At 48.5% G+C, this 23,490-nt stretch overlaps 7 protein-coding genes across 7 annotated transcripts; 5 read left to right on the top strand and 2 right to left on the bottom strand.

Moving 5' to 3' along the window:
- Positions 1-474: 474 nt before the first annotated feature.
- Positions 475-2,762, bottom strand: EI90DRAFT_3118316 (cytochrome P450; the record flags this gene model as incomplete). Its single annotated transcript, XM_039063090.1, has 13 exons — positions 475-568; positions 617-760; positions 814-930; positions 986-1,013; positions 1,065-1,118; positions 1,175-1,435; positions 1,498-1,624; positions 1,669-1,771; positions 1,822-1,834; positions 1,895-2,043; positions 2,097-2,285; positions 2,347-2,479; positions 2,534-2,762. The coding sequence occupies 13 exons, from the start codon at positions 2,760-2,762 to the stop codon at positions 475-477; spliced, it is 1,641 nt and encodes a 546-aa protein (XP_038920138.1).
- A 624-nt stretch (positions 2,763-3,386) lies between these two features.
- Positions 3,387-5,754, bottom strand: EI90DRAFT_3144308 (Mu homology domain-containing protein; the record flags this gene model as incomplete). The annotated part of the gene is made up of 12 exons (XM_039065131.1): positions 3,387-3,436; positions 3,565-3,803; positions 3,892-4,125; positions 4,203-4,337; positions 4,394-4,502; positions 4,563-4,695; positions 4,755-4,846; positions 4,904-5,034; positions 5,104-5,235; positions 5,293-5,327; positions 5,382-5,411; positions 5,557-5,754. 12 exons carry the CDS (start codon positions 5,752-5,754, stop codon positions 3,387-3,389), a joined length of 1,518 nt encoding a protein of 505 aa, XP_038920137.1.
- A 320-nt stretch (positions 5,755-6,074) lies between these two features.
- EI90DRAFT_3040919 (uncharacterized protein) lies at positions 6,075-6,803 on the top strand (the record flags this gene model as incomplete). Its single annotated transcript, XM_039059048.1, has 1 exon — positions 6,075-6,803. A coding segment is annotated over exon 1 (436 nt), but the record flags the coding sequence as incomplete, so codon positions are not given.
- Positions 6,804-7,435: 632 nt separating this feature from the next.
- EI90DRAFT_3040914 (uncharacterized protein) lies at positions 7,436-8,677 on the top strand. The gene is made up of 2 exons (XM_039059047.1): positions 7,436-7,854; positions 7,932-8,677. Exons 1-2 carry the CDS (start codon positions 7,632-7,634, stop codon positions 8,300-8,302), a joined length of 594 nt encoding a protein of 197 aa, XP_038920135.1. The 5' UTR covers positions 7,436-7,631; the 3' UTR covers positions 8,303-8,677.
- A 40-nt stretch (positions 8,678-8,717) lies between these two features.
- On the top strand, positions 8,718-11,499 carry EI90DRAFT_2517016 (HSP90-domain-containing protein). The gene is made up of 6 exons (XM_039053162.1): positions 8,718-8,826; positions 8,893-9,006; positions 9,105-9,688; positions 9,749-10,047; positions 10,101-10,498; positions 10,550-11,499. Exons 2-6 carry the CDS (start codon positions 8,946-8,948, stop codon positions 11,302-11,304), a joined length of 2,097 nt encoding a protein of 698 aa, XP_038920134.1. The 5' UTR covers positions 8,718-8,826; positions 8,893-8,945; the 3' UTR covers positions 11,305-11,499.
- Positions 11,500-16,909: 5,410 nt separating this feature from the next.
- On the top strand, positions 16,910-19,378 carry EI90DRAFT_2516066 (cytochrome P450). Its single transcript, XM_039053161.1, has 14 exons — positions 16,910-17,238; positions 17,301-17,433; positions 17,490-17,678; positions 17,733-17,796; positions 17,857-17,941; positions 17,994-18,109; positions 18,170-18,269; positions 18,333-18,471; positions 18,540-18,649; positions 18,708-18,724; positions 18,778-18,803; positions 18,853-18,999; positions 19,062-19,205; positions 19,257-19,378. Exons 1-14 carry the CDS (start codon positions 17,061-17,063, stop codon positions 19,342-19,344), a joined length of 1,536 nt encoding a protein of 511 aa, XP_038920133.1. The 5' UTR covers positions 16,910-17,060; the 3' UTR covers positions 19,345-19,378.
- Positions 19,379-20,709: 1,331 nt separating this feature from the next.
- Positions 20,710-22,838, top strand: EI90DRAFT_3144306 (cytochrome P450; the record flags this gene model as incomplete). The annotated part of the gene is made up of 12 exons (XM_039065130.1): positions 20,710-20,887; positions 20,941-21,073; positions 21,128-21,316; positions 21,373-21,436; positions 21,497-21,581; positions 21,633-21,752; positions 21,968-22,106; positions 22,160-22,269; positions 22,326-22,342; positions 22,406-22,431; positions 22,481-22,627; positions 22,691-22,838. 12 exons carry the CDS (start codon positions 20,710-20,712, stop codon positions 22,836-22,838), a joined length of 1,356 nt encoding a protein of 451 aa, XP_038920132.1.
- Positions 22,839-23,490: the final 652 nt, after the last annotated feature.

Below are 23,490 nucleotides of genomic sequence, written 5' to 3'. Positions count from 1 at the left end.
CACTTACGCACGGTGAATGCCCACGTATATAGAGACGTTCCTGTTGTCAATATGTTCAAACCAGGTCCACGATAAAGACGACCGCTAGACGAGCTGCTGCCAGCTCAGAAATTAGTTTTGAATCGCCTTAGAAGGGGAGGGCCAGGACAAACAGTGTTGATAGCATTGATACGGTGCTCAATCGGGATCGCATTATTACTTAGTTACAACAATCGTTACGACATACAAATGGCCAACGAATAGGACACACAAGTGGAGCACGTATATCGAGAAGGAATAAGTGGGACCTTGATGAACCGTAAACACCTCTATCTTTGGTGCTCTTGCAAGCAGCTACGATAGATAAATAGCCAGACGCTGACTATTGGGTTGAGGGAATGGATGCGAATGGACATGTGAAGTGTTTAAGACTATTTGGAGATCAACTAAGTGGCGACGAATCAACAGTATTATGAGAGAAGTCGAGGACGAAGCCTAGTCGTCTGCTATCGAGTCTGACAGGGACAGAATCAACTGAGCAGCACGTTGGGACTTTGGATACATTTTGTATTCGAATGGGGCAGGATGGCTTAGGAGATGTTAAGTATGGTGGTTGAACCCAGACGGGAAGCCATACCTAATAACACCGGAGGTGAACTTGGCCGCTGGTGTAATCTCGGCGCCGGATTGGTCCACAGCTTTCCGAATATTGAACGTTGCCAAAACTTGGGCAACAAAAAGAAATATTGTTGCAGACGACAACGGTAGGCCAGGGCAAATCCTGATGAACGACGTTAAGTCAACATTGTAGTCAATCCCATGTGATTTTGTTACCTTCGGCCAAATCCAAATGCCATAAGATGGGGATCTCTCGGAGGGTGCTCGCAATCGAAGCGGTCGGGATTAAACTCGAAGGGTTTATCGTAAACAGATTGATCATGCATCAGTGCCCTTGTTTTTGTTGGGGGTTAGTACAAATCTCGTAAGATTAGTCACGATCCCGTACCAAACGTTCGCTATGATCGTAGCACCCTCTGTGTTATGGTCAGCTACCAACTTCATGCGTTCTGGTGTAGAGCACTCACTAGGTATTAACATGCCGTTGTAGACATCATCTTCCATGACACGCCTTGGGGATCCTGATGGGCCATGTGAGGCTCCTTTCCACAATATTATGACATGCCAAATTGCACACCTATAGGCCCGGAAGGATTCCAGCTGTTTACAAGATACTTGTGAGGCGTAAATTCATTGGCTGTGATTGAAAAAACCGACCGTAAGACCTCCTTGACAATGCAATTCACATATGGAAGGTTGGGGCGATCCGCCAGTGTTGGAAGTCGGTTATTGCCAATCACCCTGTCAATTTCAGATTGCGCCTTAGATTGGAATTCTGGGTGAAGCGTCATTCCAAGAATGAAGGACATGAGGGAGGAGACTGTGGTGTCAGAGGCGGCTAAACATTGGTCGTGTAGGGTTAGGTGTCGTGCGGGAATTCTAATCAGCCAGAGAACCCACCACCGAATAGCGTCGCCGCATTCCTCTTGATAAAGTCTTCCTCATTCTTCGCCCCAGTGATGTGGCCTTCCCCGGCAAGAAGATTGTGTGTAAATGATATATCCGATATCCCAGCATCCTGCTCATGCTTGTAAGTTGAGTCAGTTTGGGGTTGGAGAAAACTGTAATTACCATGCTAGCTTTGACAGCCCGGAAGGGTTCTTCAAGCATTCGTGAGGAAACTGGACGGGCGCTACGAGCTACTCGGCGGAAGTGAGCTCCTGGTAGCCAGGCACTGTAAGATGTTAAAGACAGGGTTCATTATTTTTGGGATGTGATACTCACGGGACGTGCTTCACTGCGAAGAATAACCATCCACATGAACGAACTGGTTGGCTAGTCCCACAGAACTACTCACAAATTGGAAGAAAATCAACAAACCATCCGGCAGAAACACCTATGTTCCAATAGTGCATGCCCTCGCTGACGGTCTTCAGGAGTTCGCTCCCGTAAGATCGGGAAATTTTCCTTCCATAAGCCATCTCCAATGAGATAGACGCGGCGAGTCTTGCGTGGGACACTCAATAATTGGCGCCAGCATTATAGAGAAAGTCACATACTGTTTAACATGCTCGTCAAGCCGTAGAGGAGACTCCAACGCCTTCTGAAGAAACTCCGACATACAGCGCTCCTGTAACGGCGCATAGGCCCGAGTGGCGGAGGGGTTAAATGCATGATGCAGCAAGCGACGATTAATTTTAAGTTCTGAATTATAGGGAGTGAGGATGGTTGCCCAGCCGAATCCCATTCTGTATAAACGTGGCCGTGCGTAATCAACTATGTATGGATTACATTATCTCGTGGACTTACAAGTCGGCGGTCATGGTCAATTGAGGCCGATCAGAATACAATGTTGCCCGTTTCTCCAGCAGGTCCGTAACAACATTGTAGGAGTTTAGCACGACGAGTGACTGTCCGAAAATTTTGAGGTGAATTAAGTCGCCTTTGGGGACTCTCAGAACGGGCGCAACGCTTCAACGTATAAAGGATCGCTTACTTCGATATTGCTTTGACCACTCATGGTACTTGACGTATTGGTATTCTGAGGGCAAGTCTCGTGCATTTCCGATGATGGGGTCGCCGCGAGGTCCGGGTGGAAAGCGTACTCGTGGCTTGGATAAAGCAAGCTTTGGCCAAACAACGAAGGCAAGGAAATACCCAAAGAGGACGATCGACAGCAAGACGAGCACAGGGAAAGTACGGGAGGCTTCAGAAGGGGCAAACATGGTGAGATTCGGAGATATGAACATGGCACAGCTGCATGAAGCCTCGTGTCAGCAAAATTTTGGGCGACTACTGTGTCTAGTAGCAGAATATGGTCATAACACGTACGTCCGCAGTCGTCAGAAAGCAGCAGCAACAAGAAGATGAAAAGCCCACAGAGGGGATTATTCGGTGGAGTACCCATGACTGTACAGTGGGAAGGGCGTATTTATTCAGGTGGCTTCATCATGCGAACATCGTGAGACTTCAGTTGTGTTTTCCAACCGGCTTGGACCTCGTGTTAGCAATGAATCTCGGGTGGGGCCTGTCGCCAGCAACAGAACAGAGCCACAGCTTAAAGGACCAATGCCACCGGAAAAGGCGAATATCTCAAGCAAGAAAAGCCAGGCGGAGAGTGGAACAAAGTGGATCAGATCATGAGCGTTTCTGAAAGCTCGGAGGAAGGAAACATTCATTCGGCTGGGTCAATGATTGGGAGACGGAAGAAAGGCGCAGATCCACACATTGTGCACGTTGCTGCAGCCATAAATGTCAAGTATCCGGTCCATCGTATCAAATAACGCAAAGAGGAAACAGTGCACCAAACGGCTCGATCTTGCGAGATTATCACATTGAACACGTGCACCTCAATGAACCATTGATGACTGTCCATAAATTATGGCTGTGCGCTGCGAAACTACATCATGCATTAGAGAACAATATCTTTAGAACTGTTCGGGTATCCAAACAAATGTGAGAACAGAAGCCCAGAATGCACGATTAGCAAGGTGAGGCAGTGGTTCAGCAAAGTGGGAAAGAAGTTACTTGCCCGAATCTGATATGAGCCAGCCGCCTTTGTGAGGTATCGCACCCATTTGACGCTCGTGTAATTGTTTTTCTCGAAAACCTTCAAGAAACGCACATGCAATCCCGAAGCAGTAAACATGAGCACCTGGAAGTCAACATCGATAGGGGGTCTCGCCCATGGTTGCCGATTAGTAGTTGCCGTTAGTTCTGCCATTGCGTGCAATGTACATTCCGCCCCGCCCTGGAGCCGGGGTATCCTAAAAAGGATGGGAATCGTGAGTTTCCTTTGTCCTGCGGGATGACGAGCATGGGAACAAGGGCGGAATGTTAGAAGAAAGGACGCACTTCCAAACTATGACATTTTCTTCTGGCATGTACTTCCCCTTGCCAGTTGCGGCCTTCACGTCGACGGATGTAGTGTTAAGGGGTGTTGGAATCCTCAGAACAATCTCCGTGGCGCTCAATTTCGAATCAAAATTTGCCCGGACGTTCACTGTATACTCTACCCTGGATCTGCCATGCTCCACAACAATAGGTTGAACACGTAAAGGGAGGTTGACGTTGGTTGTCGACCGATACCTGTTGGAAACCCATCGTGAGAAACAAACGGTCAGCAAAGCATGCAATCAAGTACAAATAACCGTCAGACAACTCACCTCATAAGCTCGAATTCTCCATCCGGGGGAATGAAGCTTATGGTTCGGTCCACATCAAATTGGGTCAATCGTACGCATTGATGAAATTGGCAGTCATCCAGTTCAACGGCATTATCGCCAGCACTTCCACGCTCACTTTGGGGATCGAGTTAGGGGAGAATGTGGGTCGACACATAGGGTGGTGGACGTACCTCTTCTCCAAAACGATTTTGTCATTGAGGCCAAATTTACACTCTGGCTCGCCTGATAGGTATGCCCTCATCAATATCTGCCCATCGACATCCGCACGGAGCACGGTCCCTGTAGATGATAGGAGCCATCAGTTCTTCCATCTAGCGAAGGTACGCGTGGTTGGAAGACCTTTCGAACTCATCATCAGATTAACGTTCTCGATGACGTCTACAAATGCCTCATTCTTCCGGTATTTCACACCGGCTCGCCTCCAGCCCACGCTCCCTGTGGCTTGGGAAGTTATTTTTGACGAATCTTCTCTCTGGTTGTTTCGTTGGTGAGATTCAGGTTCAGCGAGGAAGATAGAATGGAGGCACTTACAACTGCCATTTCCGATTTGACACCCTCGGTAGTAATATACGACTTCAGCGTATCGACCTCGCTGTTTTGTGGGTATCCGAAGTCCAAAATTTCTGTGAACCATGGATGCCATCAACGCAGGATCAATTGGAAGATGAGATTGACCTTGCCATCAATAAGCTCGTAAATTAACACAAAATTATTTTTGACAGACTCTTCATCCAATTTCCCGAAATATGACCTCGCTATAGTGTTAAACCGATATATGAATTCGAAGACGAGGGCAGCGTTCGCATTGCGCCTAAGTTCCACAACGGTGTGAATATCACAGAAAAACCTAAGACCAGAATGCCAGATAGGCTGAACATACTTTGTAACAGCAAGTACGTAGACGTTGTTAACTCGAACATGGAAGAAACTGGTTGACCCGAGGGTGACTATTGGTGATCGCACATCGCTATTTGACACAACTTGTATACGGAACACATCGGCAATGGACCGCCTAATATGGCTTCCGCTTTAGGCGACCCGTAAGGGCACACGGTAACACTAGACAAACCTCAGGTCAGGTCGAAACAGTCGAGAAATAAGAACCTGCAGTCAACTCGAATTCAACGATTTACAGGCAATCGTCACTGAGAAACTCACCTCGCCCTTCTGGTTAAATATGAAGAACGCCTTTGGGATGCGTGGCTGAGTTAGCTACGGCTGGCCTTGGGAAGACCAGCTCCCTCACCGAGATCATCTCACAAGTGCCAGGTCACGAGCTGGTGACTGCGTGACAAAAGTCAATTAAATTTTCCCGTTCTCGCCCCAAACGCACTCCCAACTCAAATGACTCTGCAGGACCCAAATAGCCAAAAAGTAGAAGATCAGAGAAATCCTCACAAGGCTGAACGTTGGATCCCATTGAGGAATTCGAGTGCCACAGGTTCTTTTGCAAGCCCTTTGTTTTCCTCACCTTCCGTCCCGGTGAAGTAGAGCTACCAGGCACGAATGGATTTGCAGCGGTGTGTTTCATCTCATTGATTCGCAAGTAAATCTATTCGTTCCAACGTAAAGCCGCGGTGATCCAGCTGATGACGATTCGAAACCCCATTTCTTCTTCCCTTCACTCCTTCCGCGCATCTCAAACCATTCAGTGCGTTTTTGGAAGGAATTGCACGTCCCTATAAGTCGCACTTCTAGCGGAGATTGTGGCCGACACTGTCCTAGAGTTTTGTCACCCCCACGTTGTGCTACTGCGTGGTCAGGACCCCAGCCCAGTGGCAATTAACCTTGGACTTGCTGACGCTGATGATTTTCTCGATCCAGTGGGTTGGCTTAGACAGCAATTCTTCCATATATGGCACTTTGGGGTATTTTAGCCTTGAGTCTCGTACAATGGGGGCTTTCCACTGCCATTCCTGAGTGTAATGTGCCCCAACACACCCCTTGCTCCAAGTCGCATGCCAACATTGTGCATCTACCGAGATCTGGTACTTATCCGTATATCAAGATCCTCTGTTTCTGGCTTTCCTTGCCTGGCTCTAGGAAACGATCCCGTGGCCTTTGTCGACGCTGGAAACCCTCCTGGATCCTGGATCTCCCCGTGTTTCGGCGCCATACCGACCGGATTGGACCGGGAATCTGGACAGCGCCTCGGGTGATCGAACCCGCTCTTTGTTTTACCTCTTTTATAGAGGCGGGCGAAAAACGCAGCCTTTGTTGCGCTCCCAAGGAATGGTGTCGCACCATTTTAGACTGCGGATACTTCTGGCTTCCTGTCTCATTCTGGGTGACCTGAGTGGTGCTCGCAACATCTGGCTGTCACAGGAGCCATTCACAACCGACCGTTCTTAGGCTGGCTTAATGTCATCGGTGCTTCAAATGCACGTCGGCGTTGAGTTTCGGCGGTAAAAAAAAACATGTCCTTCTCCGAACCCAGTCATCTCATTAGCTGAAGAGTGCGTAAGGATTCGACCTTTGATTGGTTCAGTGCAGGAAGCTCAGGACGTGCGCCTCACCTTGTCACTCCCGAGATTCGAGATCGTGGTTCGGAGAGTTAATATTGTTAGCCTCCGTGAAGCAGTCTCATCTGTGTTCTGGCTCTGGTAAGTGCAGGTTTATCTTGACATTTGTGTTCCGCAACTCCGTGATGACGGATTTAGAGTCTGTGTGTAGACTGGCACGTGACATGTTCTGCAACGTCAGAAGGATTCAGCGCCCGGTCCATGTTTGAACACTGGGGTATCCTGGCTGAGATTTGAAGTGAAGTGGAGTAAGATGCATGTCGTTCAGCTTTGTACCTCGATTTTTGGGGGACACAAGGCGCCCGGTGATGTCCGATGTCACCTTTGCGATATGCTCGCTGGTGCACAGCCCAAACAACAATTCGAACAGCGGACCCAAAGTGGTTACCTAACCAAATGAATGCAAGCACCCGAGTTGATCCACTGTGCATCATGATCCGTTGTAAGACTGTCACCATGTCGATACGCCAGCAGTGCATCCTTGCTGGTGGCATTCATACGGCGAGTCCTATCATTAAGGTGTGACCTCCACGTTTGCGACCGGATGGCTCGTCTCTTTCCATAGCTGCGTTAGGCAGCCATTCTTGCGAAAAAAGATTGGTTCGGCACGATTGAGTTGGATTCCAATGGAGGATCAACTTTCCGCTCAAACCATGTGCACCGAGTCAAATCAATCGCACAACGCCGCACCTCTGTTCCCCCGGATCTCAGCCTCGACTGGATTACATAGTGCATCCCAGCCTCATAAGTAGAGCTACGACCAGGGGTCAAGTTTTGCTCCTCCATTGTGCTCTGGAACACGTCAAAATCGACAGCAGTAGTGAGTGATAATGATTTGGTGCTATGTGCCTCTTCATTTCTCAATTCCAGCAGGGTGATCTGGAAGATGTCATTTGGCGTGATTGTTTCGAACTCTAAGAGCTTTAGGTTCACAACATTCGACTTTGGCACATTTAAGATTACGAGGAGCAATAGTCTTTTCCCGCATTCTCCCAGTGAGGGAGTTAGAGATTTTTTCGAGTCAGACTACGAGGCCCCTCAAAATACCCGGTTACTTGCGATCCTCAGCCCAGATGAGAGACTTCCTTCCAGCAGCTCATTCCCTAAAGGTAAGCCATTCACCTCAATAGCGTTCTGGGAATATCAACATCCTCTTCCTTGCATCCGGGAATTCCGAATTGCACAGCCGATGCCGATTACGAGAGGCGGAATTCAGCAATGACCATCCCGTTGGAGTCGCGCGCCGGGATGAATGGAAGAAGTAATGACGTTGTGGATCAAAGGGTCTTGCGGACGAGATCCCTCTCTCACGACTTGCCAGAAATGTCACTGCGAAGCAGTCCGATGCCCCAACTGAAGCCTATCGCACCTCTTCGACTGCGTTCGCGGCGCGCTCGAGGACAATTGGGTGGAGAGGTTAATCCTCCAGAAGAATCATTCGCACCCTCTGTCACAGCCCGCGGACTTCAATCACGACGGCCAGCCGTCCTGGGGGGAATTCTTGAGGCACCTGCCCGAAGATTGTCGAGAGCCGAGTCGAGTCATCCCTTCATTTGACAAACGTCAGTTCCATCCCCAGATTGAATGGACATTTCCGTGAAGCGAGCGAACGTTTAACAACTTCGTCACATCAAAGGATGTGCAGGAACGTGATGGTGTGCAAGTTGAGACTGGCGCGCTGGCGGAAATCATTTTTGGCTTTGCGACGCTCTATGTGTTCAATTTTTCAATTGTTGCTGTGTCTTTCTTTCCATGAACTTCGATGGATACGCATATCAATTCCTACTTTACGAGTTGACGCATATTTCTTCTTGGTTCACAATATTGCAAGACCGTTAGCTCCATGTACGAGCCATAAGTTTCTCCTGTATCATTCGATGTGTTTCCAACCGCCCTATGTCATCGGCGCTACCCGTGGATATTCCAAAAAAGGCAAGAGAACCTTCTGGCACTTTCTGTGATTGAATTAGAACCGCCCCCGCGTCACCGGATGCAAACCACTTGCTCCCCATAAAAATCGAAGATGGCTGGGACTAACTTCCTCCAGATCTTGCCCTCTTGACTCGAGTCAACTTCAATCAGTACGTGTCTTTCCCTTCGCTCAACCTCGATTCGCTGTCGAAGTTACTTAACGAGCATCCATTCAGACTGTTACCCAGAGACCTTTAACTTCACTCACACCCATCAGCTCTTGAACAAAATGGCATCTGAAAGTTTTGGATTCCAAGCTGAAATCAGTCAGCTCTTGGACCTTATCATCAGTAAGCAGCTTTCCATCTCATAGCTGTGGCGTATCTCTAACAGCTGTCTTTTCTTCGGTTTCGACCCTTGCCGCGCGCTTATTGGTGCTATCAATTAGACACCTTCTACTCCAACAAGGAGATTTTCCTTCGCGAGTTGATTTCGAATTGTTCAGATGCTCTTGACAAGATTCGCTATTCCTCCCTTACCGATCCTACCGTCCTCGAGACTGAGCGTGAGCTGTACATCCGCATTACTCCAGACAAGGAGAACAAGCTCCTCCGTATTCGGGATACTGGTATCGGTATGACCAAAGTCGATCTTGTTAACAATCTCGGAACGATTGCCAAGTCGGGTACGAAGGCCTTCATGGAGGCCCTCAGCTCGGGTGCCGATATTTCTATGATTGGGCAATTCGGTGTCGGTTTTTACTCCGCCTATCTTGTTGCTGAACGAGTGCAGGTAATATCCAAACATAATGATGACGAGCAGTACATTTGGGAGTCATCTGCTGGTGGGACTTTCACCATCACTCCAGACACTGTCAACGAACCACTTGGACGTGGTACCGAATTGCGGCTCTATTTGAAGGAGGACCAGCTCGAGTATCTCGATGAGAAGAAGATTAAGGACATCGTCAAGAAGCACTCCGAATTCATCTCATATCCCATTCAACTTGTCGTCACCAAGGAGGTTGAGAAGGTTTGACCATCCTGACTTCATTCTGACACTGGCGTGTCGCTCATATTCGTTCCTTTTTAGGAAGTCGAGGATGAGGATGAAGAAGAGGAGTCTAAGACCGAGGACAAAATCGTCGAGGTTGAGGATGAGGAGGAAGGCAAGAAGAAGAAGACGAAGAAGGTCAAGGAGATCGAAACTGAGAACCAGGAGTTGAACAAGACCAAGCCGTTATGGACTCGCAGCCCCCAGGATATCACGCCTGATGAGTACGGTTCTTTCTACAAGAGCTTGACCAACGACTGGGAAGATCATCTTGCCGTGAAGCATTTCTCCGTTGAAGGTCAGCTGGAGTTCAAGGCAATTCTTTATGTTCCCAAGCGGTGAGTTGCTGCGTTCCCGGATTCTCCCTATTTCATTGATGACCATCGTCAAGTGCTCCGTTTGATCTCTTCGAGACCAAGAAGAAGCGTAACAACATCAAACTCTATGTGCGCCGCGTGTTCATCATGGACGACTGTGAGGAGCTCATTCCTGAGTACCTCAACTTTGTCCGTGGTATCGTCGACTCTGAGGATCTTCCTCTCAACATTTCTCGTGAGACGCTCCAACAAAACAAGATTCTCAAGGTTATCCGCAAGAACATTGTCAAGAAGTGCATGGATCTTTTCACCGAGATTTCCGAGGACAAAGACAACTTCACCAAATTCTATGAGGCGTTCGGCAAGAACATCAAGCTTGGTATTCATGAGGATGCTCAGAACCGCAGCAAACTCGCTGAGTTCTTGCGCTTCAACTCGACGAGGTCTGGTGAGGAGTCGACCAGCCTGAAAGGTCCGTCTTTGACAGTCCGTCACCATTCAGTTCATTAAAGACTCCCTCCAGACTATATCACCCGTATGCCCGAGGTTCAGAAATCAATTTACTACCTCACTGGCGAGTCCCTTACGAGCGTGCGTGACTCGCCATTCCTAGAAGTTCTTAAGAAGAAGGGTTTTGAAGTCCTCCTCCTCGTCGACCCCATTGACGAGTACGCCATCACTCAACTTAAAGAGTTTGACGGCAAGAAGCTCGTCTGTGTCAGTAAGGAAGGGCTGGAGCTCGAGGAGACCGAAGAGGAAAAGAAGGAACGCGAGTCAGAAGCTGCAAGCTTCGATGATCTCTGCAAAGCGATTAAAGATGCCCTAGGCGACAAGGTTGAGAAGGTTGTCATTTCCAATCGTATCGTCGACTCTCCGTGTGTGCTCGTTACTGGTCAATTCGGTTGGTCATCGAACATGGAGCGTATTATGAAGGCACAGGCTCTTCGTGATAGCTCGATGTCGTCGTACATGGCTTCGAAGAAGACTCTTGAACTCAACCCGCACAATGCTATCATCAAGGAGTTGAAGAAAAAAGTTGTTGAGGACAAGGCCGACAAGTCCGTTCGCGACTTGACCTACCTCTTGTTCGAGACTGCCCTTCTCACGTCTGGATTCGTTTTGGAGGAGCCAACCAGCTTCGCCAAACGTATTTACCGCATGATTTCTCTCGGCTTGGATGTCGATGAGGAGGAAGAGGTTCCAGCTGTTCAGGGCAGCGAGACCGAGGCTCCACCAGCACCGGAAGCTGCTGGTGCCAGCGCCATGGAGGAAATGTAAGTTGCTGGTGTTTGCGTCCCAAAGTTTGATTGACGTGGCTCACCTTGATCTTCAGTGATTAATATTCTATTCTTGCCGAACTTGACTACCTCTGACCCCCCCGCGTAACTCTGGTGTTTTGGCTCCTAGAGTTTAGACCTCCCTTTCATCACCCATCCCGCTCTTTTTGTGCATGCTCCCCGTGCCTCATTTTTTCCCCTTGGTCTCTGCATCAAAAGATTCACAGTATTAGCATCATATATTTGATTACATGATTGAACGAATTACACAAAATATGCGAGCTGCAGGATGCAAGTTGCACAGACACGTCTGCTTACCTCTACGGGCTGGCATTGCCTTGAGTTTGGCCCTATACCGCAAAAGCCCAGGTACTAATTGGGCGCGCAAGCTTAGCCATATGGCAAATCCAAGTATAGTGCCAGGGATGAAAACTCGATAGTCCCTGGTGGTCGTTGGGGGGGTGGGACATGGGCGTCAAAGCTTTCTAAAGGGCCCATGTCAAGGAGCGTATCGGAATGACAGGAATCCACATCTCTTTCTTTGAACATTTCGAAAATGAGATGATAGTGATGACGTCGTCGACATTTCACAGTTGGTTCGCAAAAGACCCCCATTGAGATAACACGACCGTCCGAGGACAATTGTCCGGATAGAGGGGCCATACTTCTGAGGTGTCAGAGAAGGACCCAAATATGCGGGGTACTATGAGACTTGGATAGCATTTTTCCACGACCTTGAGACAAGGAAAATCGAGCACAGCAAAAGCGGCACGCCGCTTAATGTCATCTATCCGCGTCCACGATGATGGGTACTTGGACGATGGTAGGGTGCGGTGAAATAGAGGGTTCCTTTCCCCCAGAGAGAACTTCTGCTGATAGTGGACTCTGTGGGAATGGACAGAGTCACTCGTTGTACCTGCTTACAGGAGATGGAGACGTGAGCAAGGGTGGGAGGGTGGAAATGGCAACGCACTCATCATAACCGAGAACCGGGCGAGGAACAAACCACCAACAGGCCGAGGGAATGAACCGGACAACCTGAAAGTAGCGATCTACTCAATATGTTCAGAAGTACGAAACTGAAGATTAGCGCAGCTTCACGATGCTGGTAATCGGCGCTTAAATCTCAATCGAATCCGGGCATGACCACTTGTATATTCATCCTACCACAGGATATATTCTCACGTAGCCGCCTTCATGAGCACTCATGGTGGCCTCTGCCTGGGCGAAGTTCTTCACCCACTTGCCGGACAGTCAAAATCATTGGAGAATGTTTTGGATACGACAGACTCTATCACCCTGGTCGCATCACCCATACTAGGCACTGTCCCGAAATGGCTAGCTGCTATTAGTGTTCGTGCACTCGCAAACAAACTGTGCTAGCTGGTACCCGTGCTTCCTCGGATCGCCCTTAGGTTCTTCGCAAACCCTCGCCAAGCAGCATTTCTCTTGCGGAGCCGCACCAATCCATCCACCATCTCGGAAGTCGGCCTTAATAAAGGGAATATCGGTGGGACTTGACATGCCAATAAGCTCGGGTACATCCCAGGACTCCTGCCTCTATGACTTCATATGTAATATTAGATAGGTGTCTGAATCCTCCCGCAAATCCTCTTCCAGGGAATGTTTCCGTGGACGATCGACAGGCGAGCAATGTCATGCGGCGTTCCAATCTTAATTGACGTGCTGATCCTTTGAAGGATGACCCTCTGCATGATTTTGGGACTTGCACGTTGCTAACAGCTTGCTATACCGCTGAGCACTGCCTTCTGGCTGAGGACAGGAGTACCAGCTTGTTTGTCTTCAATTTGCTGCCATATTTAGCACTAGGCGCCGCTGTATACAGGCAGTCCAGCTTTATAGATAGATGAAGGATTATCCGGGTACTCTGGATGAGCCCGATCACCTTGCGGCTTACTTATTCCTTCCTTGTTTGTTAATCATATATGGGACGATCGAATCCTTCTATATATTGGATACTTTCTCATATCCATTATCCCTCGTTTAATGTGTATCATCTCTTCCCCGTTGGTGTGGCTCTTGCGATCATCTGGCTATCCAGCAGAAGAACAAGGAAGTTACCTTATCCTCCTGGTCCCAAAGGCTATCCAATCATCGAAAATGCTGTCGAAGTCGAAGTGTCTATTTTATCAGAAGTTGAAAGAAAAATATGACTTGTACCTTACGCCATTGATTTCAACTCTTGTGGAGGAACTATTATAACGTATAGGGGACATTGTTTATTTGTCCGCCATGGTCATGACAAAAGAACACAGAAACCAAATCTGTCATTTCAATTTGTCGAACCCGCGCGCAGTGGTGGCGGAGTTTGTGAAGAAATTCACCAGCGCCCATCCTTATGGCATCACCCCTGCGTGATTGGGCACAAAGCACGCTAGGCATTAATGAATATAATTCAGTACTGTCCGACCGGGGTTACACAAGCCGGCCGAATGGTTTGCTGGACAGTGAGTGAAACTCTTTCGCCAGGGAATCCGCTAGGTCTTTTATCTCAATTCGATCCCTAGCTATGCGGCTCGATTGCCAATAAAAAAAAAATCGGTATGTCTAATTGATTGAAATAGTATGTCAAGCATCCCAGCGGGCTGGCTAAGGACCCCCGCGCGCAAGCTTGTATGAATCCCAGTAGGCAGTTTCCCAGATTTTGACCCGAAAAAAGCCCGAACTTCGAGAAATTTCCGAGATTTCAGCCCCCAAATCTTGCATCGTTGTAGGATCGTTGCGAACAAAATTTTGTCAACTATCGTGTCATTTCACAGACTGTCCACTTTTGGTTCCACGAGGGCTTGATAGCGTGGGGTCATCAATTTTTTTTCTTTTAACTTCTGATAATGCAGCCATGGATGAGGTGCCTCAAGTCCAGTAGCATTCGATCCCAGCGCGCGCGCCGCATAATTATTTGAACGGGAAAATTAATATGGAGTGCCATAAAAGGGATTTATCTGGCATCCCGGGCCCATGATCCCATGATGAAGCAAACGGGGAACGAAAGTCCAGGTGAATGGCCGCGGCACGTACCGGGCTCATACGTAAAATGCCGGCCTAGCTTTCATGAGTTTAGACTCCATGCCCCTGGAAGGCAGGTGCTTACTTAATTCGCATCACGCATACCCTGGAAGCCAGCGTGGCTGGGTGGCGTGGTAATACTTTGATCAGCCCAGGAAGCACTGGCTATCGACAGTGCTCCAAATTGGTGCCCATATACATAGAGAGACAACCTTCCAACCGGCTAGCTGCAGAGAATCCCTTCCGCGTACGTTTGTCAAGACATCACTGGTGGCTTGCAGCATGGATCCATTTATTCCGGTCTAGATTATGACATCTAACAATCTTTTCCTGATGTTAGGTCACGGTGAACGCCCACTAACTTCACGAGTCCACTGCTTTTGGATGCAGACACTAATCAGACAATCGGATTTCGGACCTTTGTGGCTCGTCTGTGCGGCACCAATGGGACGTCTACGGTGTAACTGGGCCTGGTTTGCTGTACCGAATGTCATATGCAACAACGGAGAATGTCCAGTACTGTGCACATGGAAGAAGGGTTTTTGAAAGTTGTAAATCTGCCGAAGAAGCTTGACCCTGGCTGTGATGCCGTGGATATCCCTAGATGATGCAAAAATGCCCAGACAGCAGCCATAAGTTTGCGCAGTTTCGAAGGGCACTGGGCAGGCAAACGCGTCAAGAGATACAAGGGAAAGAATTGCAGAGTGAAGGTTTGGACAAAAACTATCCCAAAGTTTGATAAGCACAGCTATATCGTAATGTATTGACAGAAGTGAACACCCTTGTGGCTTTCAATACGAACTGCGCAAAGAAATGTTCACGTTGCAAGACGTAACTCCTCGTTTGTCATGTCTCATCCAATCAGTTCTACGGATTGCTGCAATTTGAGTGCAGAAAGGTTGGATTCGGACCACAAGCAGGTAGTTGACCGCGAACATACTCGAAGGTGTTCAAGACTGGAGGCAACCTGACGAAGTGGAGGACCAAGTCATATGAAGTATCCCGGAGCCCAGGGCAAGGATGGTATCGGAACGACAGGAAAGAGGCTGAGGCAAGGGTTGATCCATATCTCTTTCTTTGAATATTAATATTTCGAAAATGACATGATAGTACCCATATACTTCAAGGCCGCGCAATCCTGTGCATGCATCGAGGCATCGACAAAGTAGTCGATGTTCCTTGGTTAGTTCTTAGCTAGCTGAGGAGGGATAAATAATTGTTCGGACAGATGGGCCATACTTCTGAAGTGTCAGAAAGAGGACCCAAATATGCACGGGTGCATACTAGGTGATGGAGGAGAGTGGGACTTGGACAGTGCGTTTCTACGACCCTGATTCATGTCATGTCTCCGTGCATACGATGGTGGGGTGTGACGAAATGGAGTATTATAGAGAGGACTTCTACTGATACTAAAAAAAATAGTGGGGGGCTCTGTGGTGATGGACAGAGTCGGTCGTTGTACCTGCTCAGAGGAAATAGAGACGTGAGCAAGAATGGGGAGGGTGAGAATGGCAATGCACTCATCATTACCAAGGCCGGACATATCAGATTCTTTCAGGAGGAACAAACCAGGTAATGAACTGAACGGCCTGAGAGCAATAACCAGCTGGGTAATCGGCGCTTAAATTTTACTTATTTTACTTGAAAGCAACGGCTGCCGTGACGCGTGACAGGATGGTCGACTCATCCACTCGCATCGCGTAACTCGTCCTACTTACCATTCGATTGGCGGGGCTTCAGGACTCCCATACTACTAATATTAGAGGCTAGTCACCTGCCTACTGCCATACCAAAAAGGTGGCGTCCACAGCGAAGTTCTCCGGGCGGAATAGCCTTGAAGAATGTTTGGCCGAGCTTTCGGGCCACATGTTTTTAATGTCCGGTTTGATACGACAATGCCACTCTAGCTAGCCTCATCACCCATATGGGGCAAATGCCCTTGAAGCGTGCACTCGTGAATAAACGGTGCTAGCTAGTGCTTCAACCTCGGATCAATGACCACAACCCGATACTAGGCATCGGTTTCTGGCAAATCTTGCCAGGCGACGTCTCTCTTGCTCAACGGCACAACTGATAATCAGGGCCATTTGGGACTTGGCATATTTTTAAAATGTAAAAGGGCTACGGCGCGTTAAACTGCACCAATAAATACATTTAGAACGATTCTCAAAACGATAAAGGAAATTCCCACCTCAGACTTGTACGAGAGATCTGAGGGAGAGGGAGTGAAAAATCTGCTCTCTTTATACCCGAATACGCCAGGGGCGACTACGCCGTATAATAAAGAGAATGAGGGTCTCAACCCCAATAATTGTGGTGATATTAGAATAATTACAATGTCCATCGCTGTCAATATTGACAGTCGGATGACCGACTCTCCAACATAATAAGTACGAGGACGTTCGTGCCTCACTGGGGGTGTTTTTGAACCTTCCGTAAATCCTCTTCCATAGAGATAAGGGGGCTGCACGTTGCTGAGTTACTATACTGCTGAGCCACTGGGTTATTGCCATGGGCATGGAGCAAGTGGAACAGGAATACCAGCTTGTCGGCAGGGTATCCGACCCTGTCCAGTTGATGGGCTTATTCGGGCACTCCGTATGAGCCCGATCATTAACTAGATCGACTTTGGTCCTTTACTCGCTTGATAATCATATATCCAGCGCACGGGACGAATCCCTCTATATATTAGACCGTTGGGTACTTTTCCATCCTAACCCCTCGCTTAGGATGTATCATCTCTTCCTCCTTGGTGCGACTCTTGCTATCATCTGGCTATTCCAGCAGAAGAACAAAAGCAAGTTACCCCTTCCCCCCGGTCCTAGTGGCTATCCAATCATCGGGAATGCTGCCGAACTCGAAGTATCTTATTCATGGCTGTATTATCAGAAATTAAAAGAAAAATATGGCACGTACCTTACGCCATTGGTTTAAACTCTTGTGATAGAGCCGAAAGGGATTAACGTATAGGGGACGTTGTCTATTTGTCCGCCATGGGACAACCCATGCTCATTTTGAACTCTCGCAAAGCCATTCAAGATCTTGTCATCAATAAAGCTGCGATATTTGCCAATCGTCCCAAATTGACGATGGCCGGCGAACTGTAAGAGAATATATGTCCTTTTCTTGACCGTCCTGTTGAGCGCCTACGTTTCGCAGGGTTGGCTGGGAGAAAATTATTGGACTGACTAATCAGGGCCATCGGTTCACACAGATGCGCAAGTTAGCCAACCAATACCTAGGGAAGTCCGCCATGCAAAACTTTCTCCCGGTAATTGAAAAATCAGTGCACGAGTTTTTGGGGCCATGCTGGGCATCGCCAGGCAGCTTTGAGAAAATCTTCAAGTTGTGCGTACCTCTTTCCCTTTGTCATGTGTTTCGTCTCAACAGTTCCGCATTAAGCACCGTGTCGAAGATTATACTTGAGTCTCTGTATGGGATTACTCCTAAGTCACCTGAAGACCAGGTCTGTATAATTCCTACTTATTTCGTTAAGGTTCTAACACTTGGTTGTCGATGAATCAAGTTCGTCAAACTGTTGAGCGGCGCGGCGCATATTTTCGGTGATTCGAGCCAGCCCGGAGCGTTCCTTGTCGACACATTTCCCATATGTGAGATTTAACAGGAATAAGACTGCTACCGTGTACACTAATCAAGTTTCAGTAAAGCATGTTCCATCTTGGTTCCCATTCGCTGGATTCAAACGTCAAGCAAAGATTTGGGCCAAGTCCGTTCACGACTACGTGGAATTACCATTCAAAACAACGGAGAGAGATGTTGTATGTCGTCTCACACCTTTCTCCCACTTCCCGTAGTAATGATTAATGCCTGCTCTTCAGCTTGAAGGAGCAAGCAACACGTCCTTTACGGCCAACATCCTGAGGGATATAGGGTTAGGAGTAGATCACGAAGATCTCAAATTCCTCTCAGCAGCTCTCGGTAAGTCTCCCTCCGATATCTTCGTCAAGATACACACAGTATTCCTCTTCCCAACCCTTCCAGCGGGTGGTTCTGTGGACACTACGGCATCTACAATTGGGACTTTCATCCGCGCTATGATCCTTAATCCAGAGGCCCAGAAGCGGGCCCGACAAGAGATTGAATTTGTGATAGGATGTAGTAGATTACCTACATTTTCTGAGTCAGTACCGATTCTTTTTCTCTATGTCTAAGTTTCTGATTGGCCAACTCGATGCTACTTTTTTCAAGCCGAGAGAGCCTTCCATACGTTGAAGCTATCTTGAAAGAAACATTACGATGGCAGCCCATCGTGCCAACTGCCATCCCGTACCGATCTTCGGAGGACGTTGAATATGAGGGTAAGTGTGGCTACAAATACGGTAAGGTTGGGGCTAATCTAGTAGCGCGGCAAAAAAGGATACTTAATCCCAAAGGTAAGCCTCTCCACTGCGCCGTTGGAGTATTAACCCCTCGCACAACTCGATAGAACACAATTGTTATCGCGAACTCCTGGTACGCGCAAGCTATGTTAGGAATAATTGCTCTACTTACGACCCTGCAGGCATATAACGCGAGATGAGACCCTGCATCGTGACCCAGAATCCTTCATTCCTGAACGTTTCTTGGACTCTCCCACCTTCCAATTCGCCGCTGAAGATGGAAAGACACCACTTGATCCTACGACATATGCCTTTGGGTACGGGCGAAGGTGCAACACGCTTATTCCTAAGTTTTGACGATCACAAGTCTAAGATTTGCCCATCCAACTAGGAAATGTCCTGGGATGTACTTTGCCGATTCGATGCTCTGGTTCACCATCGTTACGCTTCTCGCTACAACTCGTATTTTGCCTGCAAAAGATTCGAGTGGGAAGGATATCTTGCCGACGATGGAATATACAGGAGGGATGGTCCGGTATGTGCAACATTGTCGAATCAACATGACAGATGCCTAATACCTTGATAGGGAGATTCTTCCAACGCCGTATCATCTTGAACCACTTTCTGCCAAGCATGCGACAATTGTATCGGATTTAGTCACTCCCGCCGAGTAAGATGTAATCCCATGAGACGAAGTGCATTGTTTTTTTTTTGGTTTTGTTTTCGAATCTCTTGTTCGTTGTCACGTGGCAGTGCGGCTATGGACCCTTCTCACCACATCGTCAATACATGATGGGTTTTCTGGTCGGTGTAGTCGGGTGTGGGGGATCCGCGTGTTGGATAATGTCAGGTGGGATGTGTCCCGCCCAGCTCCGCCCAGCTCCTCCCTTCTCTCCTGGTTGCTGTCCGTCCTTGGTGCGTGGTGGGGTTGGCTTCCGGGGTCGGTCGCACGGGATTTCTTGAGGAATTGATCCAGTCTCAGAATGCCCCCATGAGGGCGCTGAACCTGGTTTGGGAGCCACGGTTCAGTATATGTCTGCATTTCTTGAACTTCGGACACACCTGTAAGATATGTTCTCTTGTTTGGGTCTCAAGTGCGCAGGCACACTCTGTCTCCTGCGTGAGGGTGCTCGCCGATGTGGGCGCGGCCGGTGCAGAACTGGAATAACTCTGCTAAAGGTTTTGCGGTTTGCTGTGTGGAAGCATGGGCTGCGCGGGTTTGGTGAGATTGTCCATCGGTCCCTCCAGGCCTCAAGCACGCTGCAAGCGATATTATCTTCCCATTGTTGGTATCTATTTGTGGCCCTCTTATGATGTCATTCCTCCGTGATCAGACGCAAGGGACACTGGGCATTAAGGTTGCCCACAAGCGGCAGCCCACCTAGGAGGAATCGGTTTAGTGCTGTCCGGGGGTCACGCAAGGCGGCCGAATGCCTTTCCGGACAGTGAATCAAAGTCCTTGGTGGGGTGAAGGCGTGGCTGCGCTCGTAGTGCGGTCTGAGCTGCTTGGGGTCCGTGATTCGAGTTGCCCATGAAAACCGCTGAGATATGAAAAAAGGATATTCGGACGGAAGGACAGACCTTCAGTGGGCTGAGTGGGCGTTCGTCTCACGAGTGGAGAAGAGCGTCATGGGGTCAGAGTGATTGTCGGATACTTGGGCCGGGAGATAATGCTCCTAGTTCCTAGTGTTGTCCGAAACTATTGACAGGAGTGGAAAGATCCCCTCTGGTTAGCTGATTGGGAATTCGCCTTTGCCTCGCCGCCGGTTCTATGTCGATTTGGAGTACCATCGATACGCTTCCTAGCGTGTTGCCATGCGGCCATATGCTGGCTTTCGGGAGACGCCTGATGCGAAGCAAGCCCTTCAGGGGCGGAACTAATCCAATCTCTTATTCAGGGAATTCGAAGACCAGCCTCGTGGGTTATCCGGGTTTTGAGTATATGCGCCCCGGGATCATGTGGCCATCATAGATAGAAGGACAGATCCCTCCATATATTGGGCCTCTGCTCTCCAGCTCCCAGTACCCCCTCGTTCGAGATGTACCATCTCTTGTTCCTCGGTTTGGGCTTTGCTATCTTCTGGCTATTCCAACAGACAAACAAAAGGAAGTTACCTTATCCTCCTGGTCCTAAAGGCTATCCAATCATCGGAAATGCTGCCGAACTTGAGGTATCCCATTCATGGCTGTATTATCAGAAATTGAAAGAAAAATATGGCACGTACCCTACACTATTGGTTGAAGCCTTCTAATAGGAGACTAATGTATAGGGGACATTGTGTATTTGTCCGCCATGGGACAACCCATACTCATTTTGAATTCTCGCAAGGCGATTCAAGATCTCGTCATCAACAAAGCTGCGATATTTGCCAATCGTCCTAAATTGACGATGTGCGGCGAACTGTAAGAGGATATGCATTTCCTTGGCTGTTAAAGAGCGCTTACACTTCGCACTAGGGTTGGCTGGGAGAAAACTTTTGGGCTGGCCAACCAAGGTAGTCGATTTACATGGATGCGGAAATCAGCCAATCATCACCTCGGGAAGTCTGCCGTCCAAGGCTTCCTTCCGGTGATTGAAAAATCGGTGCACAAGCTTTTGGGACCATGCTGGGCAGTGCCGCACAGCTTCGACAGCATTTTCAAATTGTGAGGCCATCTTTTCCCTTGTACTATGGATTCTGTCTCAATGGTTCTGTATTAAGCACGGTGTCGAAGATTATGCTTGAATCACTGTATGGGATTGCCCCTACATCCCCTGAAGACCCCGTCAGTATATTTCCCATTTACCACCTTGCAATTTTAACACTCGGCTACTCATGAATCAAGTTCGTCAAAATGATGGGCAGCGCGGCCTCTACTTTCGGCGAAGCAAGCCAGCCTGGAGCCTTCCTCATTGACGCATTCCCCACATGTGAGATTCAACTGGAACACTCTTCTACCATATATATTAATCGGGTTTCAGTGAAGTACGTTCCATCTTGGTTCCCGTTCGCTGGTTTCAAACGTCAAGCAAAGATTTGGGCCAAGATTGCCCACGATTCTCAGGAATTACCATTCAAAGTAACCAAGCAAGATGTTGTACGTCGCCTCACTTGAGTCGCCTCGCTTCCCACAGTGATATTCCTACATGACAATACCTGCCCTCCAGCTGGAAGGCGCAAACAATACATCCTTCACAGCCAACATCTTGAGAAGTATAGGGTTGGAAGCGGATCACGAAGACCTCAAGAGTCTCTCGGCAGCTCTTGGTAAATCGCTTTCTTCGGAATGCCCGGGTTCATTTTCACGCCTTTCCAGTGGTTGCCTCTGTGGACACTACTGCGACTACTGTTGGGACTTTCATCCGCGCTATGATCCTTAATCCAGAGGCTCAGAAGCGGGCCCAACAGGAGATCGAAGCTGTAATCGGACGCCATAGATTGCCTACATTTTCGGAGTCAGCACCGATCCCACTTCTCCACGTATAGGTTTCTAATTCGTTAATTCAAGCCGAGAGTATCTTCCGTACGTCGAAGCTGTGTTGAAAGAAACATTGCGATGGCAGCCTGCGGTGCCGCCTTCCCTCCCATACCGATCTTCAGAGAGCGTTGAATATGAGGGTAAGTGGCCACGATGATAACAGGGTTGGTATTGACCTAGTAGTGCTGCAAAAAAGGGTACTTTATCCCTAAGGTAAGCTTTCTAGCTGTTCTATTGCGTGGATCGACGAGCATTGACCCCTCGTGCCCATGATAGGATACAACTGTCATCGCCAACTCCTGGTACGCGCAAACAGTTTTGGGAATACTTGCTCCACTTATATCCCTGCAGGCACATAACGCGAGACGAGGAGCTGTACCCCGACTCAGAATCCTTCATTCCTGAACGCTTCTTGGATCCTCCCACCTTCCAATTCACCGTTAGGGATGGAAAGCCACCACTTGATCCTACAACATATGCCTTTGGGTACGGACGAAGGTGGAGCACTCTTATTCTTAAGTGTTGACAATCACAACTCTAAGATCTGTCCGTTCTGCCTAGGAAATGCCCCGGAATCTACTTTGCGGATTCGATGGTCTGGTTCACCATTGTTACGCTTCTCGCTACAACTCGTGTCATTCCAGCAAAGGATTCGGATGGGAAGGATATCCTGCCGACCGCAGAATATACTGGAGGGATGGTCCGGTAGGTGTAATCCTAGTTGTCCAATTGGCATGATGAATCCTTACTAATTTGTTATCAAAACGATTGATAGGGAAATCCTTCCAACGCCATATCATCTCGAGCCACTTTCTGCCCAGCATGCGGCGATTGTATCGGATCTGGTTATTCCTACCGAGTGAGACGTACTTGACTGCATGATCCCCATGCTCCGCACGTGTACTTGCTCCAACGAGACGAAAGTATTTGTATTCTGGACCCTTATGACGTCACCCCTGCATGAGTATAACACCAGGAATTAAGGCGCGTTCCCCACAGTGGTGACTCGGGTCTTGACCCGGGAAGAACAGTCTGTAGCACCTGTTCGATGGAAAATGCTTCGAGTCTGTGAAGTCCATTCATTCCTGCATCGATGTTTGCTTGGGTTGCCCATGAAAGCTGCTGGCGCATCAAAAGGTTATTCGGATCGAGTGAAGAATAGACCTTGTCAGTTTTTTTTCGAATCGGCAAGGCCATGCATCCCCCTTTGCATGATACCTATGTGGTTGAGGGGCAGGAGATTGTTGGACATCAGGACCAGGAGAGATAGTCAGCATAGTACGGCTACAGGCCAGCGTTGCCCTAAAAAGATTGGAGGTCGGATTCTCTGTGGTCAGTTGACCGGAAGTCCTTCGTTACCT

This window comes from Cantharellus anzutake (genome assembly GCF_015039405.1).
Source record: "Cantharellus anzutake strain C23 chromosome Unknown EI90scaffold_8, whole genome shotgun sequence".
NCBI lineage: Eukaryota > Fungi > Basidiomycota > Agaricomycetes > Cantharellales > Hydnaceae > Cantharellus > Cantharellus anzutake.
Note: the sequence above shows the minus strand (reverse complement) of the source record. Positions and strands in the feature narration are given on the sequence as shown.